Source organism: Callorhinus ursinus, unplaced genomic scaffold, assembly GCF_003265705.2.
Source record: "Callorhinus ursinus isolate GAN/ISIS: 27379988/994484 unplaced genomic scaffold, GSC_fseal_2.0 scaffold4, whole genome shotgun sequence".
Taxonomy (NCBI): Eukaryota; Metazoa; Chordata; class Mammalia; order Carnivora; family Otariidae; genus Callorhinus; species Callorhinus ursinus.
In genome coordinates, this window is record NW_027397066.1 from 58505828 (window position 1) to 58512865 (window position 7038).

Here is a 7038-nt window from a genome sequence, read left to right on the forward strand (position 1 = left end):
GGTTGTCTTTTGGTTTTGTGGACTGTTTCTTTTGCTGTGCAAAAGCTTTTTATCTTGATGAAATCCCAATAGTTCATTTTTGCCCTGGCTTCCCTTGCCTTTGGTGATGTTTCTAAGAAGAAGTTGCTGCGGCTGAGGTCGAAGAGGTTGCTACCTGTGTTCTCCTTTAGGATTTTGATGGACTCCTGTCTCACGTTTAGGTCTTTCAACCATTTGGAGTCTATTTTTGTGTGCGGTGTAAGGAAATGGTCCAGTTTCATTCTTCTGCATGTGGCTGTCCAATTTTCCCAATACCATTTGTTGAACAGAAAAGGAGTTTTAAGGTGCAGTCTTTCTGGGTGTAAACATTTGACACAAGATCTCAATAGATCTTCCAGGCTAGGTTAGGCTTCTAGGAATTTTTGTTTGCAGCCTTTTGGTGGGGTGTTTTGTTTTTTAGGTGTGATTTTATTCCTGTAGAAAGGTCCATGGCTTACATCAGATATTAAGAAAAGCCCTTGATTCTCTGAAGGGTAAATGCAGTTGCGTTAGGGTCTGGGAATATACCCCACAAATAGGATTGAGAAGGCAGGTGATGAAGCAGGAGAGACAATGTCAAAAAAACCCAAAAACCAAGAATCAGACTTTGAACCAAAAAGGGATGCAGAGTTCCCTGGAATTGAGAAACTTTTGTGAGGTGTTGCTCTTGCCAAACATAGAAGGCCACTTTAACTTACTTTGAATGGATAGATAAGATTTTTTAAAAAGATTTTATTTATTTATTTGAGAGAGAGAGAGAGAGCATGAGCAGAGGGAGGGGCAGAGGCAGAGGAAGAAACAGTCTCTCGGCTGAGAAGGGAGCCCCACATGGGGCTCGATCCCAGGACTGGGATCATGACCTGAGCCGAAGGCAGACACTCAATTGACTGAGCCACCCAGGTGCCCCAATAAGGTTTTATTATGAAAACTATTGTAAAGAGCACAGCTGGGTGCTTAGAGGAGACACTGCTCTCCTGCAAAGAGAGTCAATTTGTTTAGAAAAGAATGAATTAGGCATCCTACCAGAGACCTGTGTTCTCATGTTACACTTCCATTAATATAGCAAGGTGCTTCCCTGGTCTGGACTTCCTTTCTTCAGCTATAGAGTAGTACTGATCTTGAGGACTTAGTGAAGTTAAACAAGAAAAGTGTTTCCAGAGGCTAGGAAGCATTTCTTTATCTCCTATGCCCAGAGCTTGATCCAGTGCTAGCACCTACTAAGGGCTTAATAAGTGTTAGCCTCTTCCCTCTCACTTTCCCATTTCTCCCCATATCACACCGCCTGTACCCTTGGAGCCTCCACTGAGGCCATAGAAACCACTGCCAATGACTTAGAGCTCCAGGGGTGGGGACTCCCATATTTGACAAGTGATGGGATGAAGTCACGGGCTTCCCAGTCTCTCACCAAGATGACCCTGGAGTGGGGAGCAAGCCATATTTCCACCATCTCCAGTTGGAGGTTTGAATGCTGTTTCCAACAGAATTAGACTCACTATGTATTTTCTAAAGTATTGGTAGCATGATATACTATTTCTGATGTTTTATGCATCAACTCATCCTAATAATTAACTCGGAATTACTAATCACTCTATCCTCTCAAGTAAAAGCACTGTTGGTTTAAAACATTCTACGGAAGAGAACTTTTATAAAATGATTTCCTGTAGTCAAAATATCCTCTGAAATCACTCCCTGAGCAAAACTGGAGGAGGAAGTTAGCATCTGAAAGCAGAGTCAGTGTTACAAGATCTGACTAGCTTAAGAGATAGCAGGATTTGATATTTTGTTCTTTCTCTAAGGTCTAATGTATGAAACATTTTACACATCACAGGTTTCTTTATGAACACTCAAGGAGACATCCGGAACTGTCTATACCGGAGCTTTTAAGAATTGCTGGAGTGTATGAAGATCTTCTGAAAGAGTGTTGCCACACAGAAAACCCTCCAGACTGTTACCGCCATGCAGTAGGTTCCAGTGTTCCGGGCTCACAGAACTGGACAAAACAAAGCCTAACAACAAACCTTTCATAGCTGACATCAAAGTTTTTCTCTAGTCTAGGGAGTAGGAAATGTGATTGACCCATCGGAGTGTACTTAAATTCCGTGCGGGCTAATCATTGGGAAGACTGATACTATGTTAGGTTTCTGCACAATGTTTTGAACTACTAATTCTGTGTGTTGATGAAAAAAAATATCTTCCCATTCAATATTTTACATTTAGATCTTTATTTATGTACTCTGCATTTTATTGAGCTGTATAGGATTTTTTATGATTGTAAAAGTAGTAAATGATTATCAAAGATGATTAGGAAAGTACCAAAAGTTATAAAGATAAAAATGAAAGCTTGATACTATCACTGAGAAATAGCTATAATTAACATTTTCTTTCACCTTTTTTATGCATATATGCATATATCAGTGTTTAAAAATAAGATTGAAATAATACTTTCTTAAATTTTTTGATATATTTTTAAAAATATTTTATTTATTTATTTTAGAGAGAGACAGAGAGCAGAGGGAGAGGGAGAGAAAGAATCCTCAAGCAGACTCCCCACTGAGCTGGGAGCTTGACGCGGGACTTGATCCCAGGACACTGTGATCGTGACTTGAGCTGAAATTCAGAGCCAACTGCTTAACTGACTGAGCCACCCAGGCACCCCCTGGGTCTATTTTTTAGTTATTATCATAGAAAACTTTTTATGTCATTAAACAGACTTCAAAACACTTTATTTTAAATGATGGGATCTCATCATCATGATTTATTTAACTGTTCTACCATGTGTTGGACATTGTGAACATTTAGTTAGGTTTTTAATTTTGTAAGCAACCCAGAAGTGAGTATCTCATTTCATTCATCTCTATTAATATTTATGACTATTTTCCTAAGATATATTATCTGAAGGGAAATTATTAGGTCAAAGTATATAGACTTAAAAAAAACCAACAACAACACTTGATACAAAATGCCCAAGTTACTTTCTAGAAAGTATATACAGTCGTACAACATTGCTTGAAAATACTCGCTTCACCCCCGCCTTTGCCATCATTGCACATGGAAATTAGCTGCTAGATTTATATGTAAAAAATAGTGACTGTGTCTTAAGCATTTATTTGATTTTTAGGTGAAGTTAGGCTTTTCCCATATGATTTTAGCTATTGTAATTATAAATTTCTTGTGAATAAGTTGTTTATGCCCATTATCCATTTTCCTCTTGAAATTAGTGTATTTCAGTGTCAATTCATATGCATTCCTTATGTATCAGGGAAATTAATTATTTGGCATTTCTGATGTGTTTCTCATTCATTTGATATGTGTTGCTTTGGCTTTATCTAAAAAATTGCTTCCACTTAACCATAAAAGCCAGTTTATACCCATTCATATTTGAGCAATGAAGTCAGAGGATTTGACTTTCAGTCTAATTCTGCCACTGTCTGTTCCTGACCCTTAAATGAATCATAGTGCTAGAAAATTCTTTCTTCGTATGGAGGCAAGTATGCCCCACACATCCATTCACTGGTATGTAGTTTTATCTCTGATGGCCACTCAGTAGATAACTATCCAATTTTATGCTGAGGAGATAGAGTTTGTCAAATATTTGAAGACACTTGTTGGACGTTTTAAGTTCCAATTCTAAATGATGGAAAATAAGATATAAAATAAAAATAAATGTGATTAAAAAGGTTCTGTAGCAATACTGACTAGCGGGGTCATTCTAGCCAGTCATTTGACTTCATAAGGCTGATTTCCTTTATGTAAAAATGAAAGACTACTCTGGCCACATGAAAGTGATAAGCAAATATGATCATTGTCAACATAAGATTTGAAGTATTCTTTGTAAGCTGGAAAGTTCTAAAAAATGTACAGGATGATAATGAAAAATTTGGACTTTCAAATTTTAGTAAAAGCCATCTCTATGTTTATAGCTGAAAAGATTTAAATTCTTACGCACTCATATAAAGAAAACCACTCTCAACTTAGTGAGAAATATATGGTAATGATACTTTCAAAATACTATACAAATGAAAGCTACTTGACAAGTTGACATGAGGCTTGTGATTAAATTTTAGAGAAAATGTTCATAAATATGATTGTTCTTATTTTTAGGAATACAAATTCAATGAAACAACTGAGAAAAGCCTCAAGATAGTACAACGCGAATGTGCACATTTCCAGGATTTGGGGAAAGATGACTTGAAATACTAGTAAGTTGCTTGCGCAAGTTGGTTAACGCTTGTGACCAGGATAAAGTGAGATAAACAGTGCCACAAAAATTCAGCTCAGTCTTTCAGTTATGGCAAATCCATGACCTGGGAAAGAATAAAAACACAAAAGTCAAGAATGTGCGTTAAGCTGTCATATTAAGCCTTTACCAGGAATGAGGCTAGAAACGAAAGAAATACAGGATTCCAGAAAATTGATTCTCTAATGCTCTAGTTTTCACTTGGACTTGCTTTTGTCAATCCAAAGCCAGAGTCTCTGGATTCTGCCCCATTTGAGAAGGCAGGGGATAGAGGAACCTTCAGGTTGTTGCAATTTCCCAAGGGAAAGATAGTTTGCCCAGATTTTGAACCCCTCTTACTGAGTTTATAGAAATAATTTTGGATTTGTTTAATACTTTAATATTTATTTTTTAGTGCTCTTGTGAAAATTCATGAATAATACACAGTTTATTCTGGATTTTCTTAATTAATTACCAGGGTAATATAGTGTGTGTTTAAACTAAACGTCTCTAAATCAAAACACAGTTTAAAAAATAGGATTTCACTATTTCTGCAACCCGGCTGTTGGCTGAGAACTCAAACTCAGCCCATTAAAGATATTAGTTCCCTTCATCTCAGATTATCCTTTTCCAACATGTATCTATTAATTAAATTCTCCCTTTAAAATATTTATTAACTATGCAAGGGATTTCAAGCAGGATTTTACATACTAGCCAAGGTATTTGTTGCCAGGGAGTTCCTATACCCCCAGGTAAGACAGGCTGAGCAAATCTGAGAATTTCTGAGATTACCATGAAATTAGGAGGAGGCCAAAAATGCAGAATCTAGGAGGCAGGGTGTGGGAAAAACAGGGAGTGAAGAGACAGTTTCTCCCATTTTACGAGAAAGCCGAGGTTCACGTTGTCCTTACCTTGGTTGTCCCTAGCCTTGAAGAGTTAGGGTTTCAAGCAGTTAGACAAGGGAAAATGGGTATCTGTTTTTGTTTAGAACCAAACAGACAAATGTTCTTTCAGCTACCTTATCAAATTCACAAAGATAGCCCCCCAGGTCTCCACTGAAGAACTGACCTTTCTTGGCAAGGAAATGGTGACAGCTTTGGCCACCTGTTGCACACTGAGTGAAGAGTTTGCCTGCGTTGATAATTTGGTGAGCATGGCCCATGTACCTAACTAGTCCTTAAAAAAAAAAAAGACATCTGCTGTACTCATTGATCTACAGCAATAAGGCAGTTATATGCCTTTCTTCATTGTTTTCAACATTGTTAAGCAAGGAATGTCAAAGTTTTTGGGGGGGCTCACTGCATCACAATCCTAAGAAGCAAAAGAGAATGTATTAAGTATTTTTTTGGTGTTCTCCAAATCATCTTTCTTACTTTTTTATTTTGAGAGTGAGAGCGAGAGAGCGAGAGAGCGAGAGAGCGAGAGAGAGAGAGCAGGGGGAGGAGCAAAAGGAGAGGAAGAAGCAGACTGAGCATGGAACCTGATGCAGGGCTTTATCTTACGACCCTGAGGTCATGACCTGAGTAGAAATCAAGAGTGGAACGCTCAACCGACTGAGCCACCCAGGCGCCCCTCTTATTTCTTATTACTAATTTGTTATTTGTAAATTGTTAGGGCAAATGGCAGGAATAAGGATATTGTTTCAGAATGATATAAGAAACTTTGTAATTTCAAGTAATGTTACAAATTCAATCTTGCCCCACCAGGTCAGTAAGAGAATCTATGCTTCCTGCCCAATCACAAATTGGATGTATCTTTTTAGGACTGGGGTGGAGATTATCCTGGAGGACACCCCGGAAGGGAATAAATCAGAGGGCCACAGTGTTTGGCTGCCACTTTCAGTTGGCTGTTTTGCAGCTCTCTGCTCACAATTACAGATTTGTATATAAGCTAACAAGAAATTAACCCACAGGCATTTAAATTGCAATGGCTTGAAATTTTGTTATAATGCAAGCTTCTACTTTGCTTTGCAAGTAGTATCATGTGTACAAATGCATGGGTTTTTCTGAGTACAGTTAACAGTCATCTTAGAACAATCTGTTTCTCTAGCCATATTTCAAGACTCTATTCAAGTTTTAAAGTCATATCTGAATTCCATCTTTCACTGGGACAGATGGATTTAGTTCTTGGAGAGTTGTGTGGAATAAATGAAAATCGGAACATCAACCCAGACGTGGACCACTGTTGTAAAACCAACTTTGCCTTCAGAAGGCCCTGCTTTGAGGGCTTGGAAGCTGATAAAACATATGTGCCTCCCTCCACACCTCAAGATTTATTTACCTTTCACACAGACTTATGTCAGGCTCATAATGAGGAGCTCCAAAAAAAGAAAGACAGGTATAAACATTCTCTTCCATTCATCTTTTTCTTCAGCCTGAAGGCGCATAATTAATGAGAAGGTGTACTGTGATGCATATGTGATTTTGGTGTTCTAATCCTGTTACTTCTATCATATTGTCCAGTCTCTCCAATCCAGAAAAACACCGGGGCCTATTTATTGCTGTTGCTTATAAGTCAAAACCTAGCTAATCTTCTTTCGCTAGGCGTGGATTGTCTAGTACACTGTGATTTGGAAAGGTGACTTAGGGCAGCTAGCAAAAAGGCTCACAGGCAGGTTCATAATGAACTGGACTTTCCTGAGGGAATGTCCTAGATATTTGCCCTGAGAATCTTGCTTAATGTTTGAAAAAATAAGAGGCCTAAAAGGGACAAGAATTTTACTTTTGTCTTCTCAGGCAATGTTATAAATGCTAAAGAATAAGACTTTTGGGGGGGACTTAGGTAGTGTCTGTATCAAGTGGAGT

The 7038-nt window shown here is 38.1% G+C and overlaps 1 protein-coding gene across 2 annotated transcripts in view; it reads left to right on the forward strand.

Annotated features, from left to right (window-relative positions):
- AFM (afamin) overlaps window positions 1–7038 on the forward strand; it is a 24170-nt gene that overhangs the window by 13916 nt on the left and 3216 nt on the right. For both annotated transcript variants that reach the window (XM_073891786.1, XM_073891785.1), the window contains exons 9-12: window positions 1847–1979; window positions 4120–4217; window positions 5249–5381; window positions 6348–6571. In XM_073891786.1, the coding sequence (XP_073747887.1) occupies window positions 1847–1979; window positions 4120–4217; window positions 5249–5381; window positions 6348–6571 (588 nt within the window). The remainder of the gene's footprint in view (window positions 1–1846; window positions 1980–4119; window positions 4218–5248; window positions 5382–6347; window positions 6572–7038) is intronic.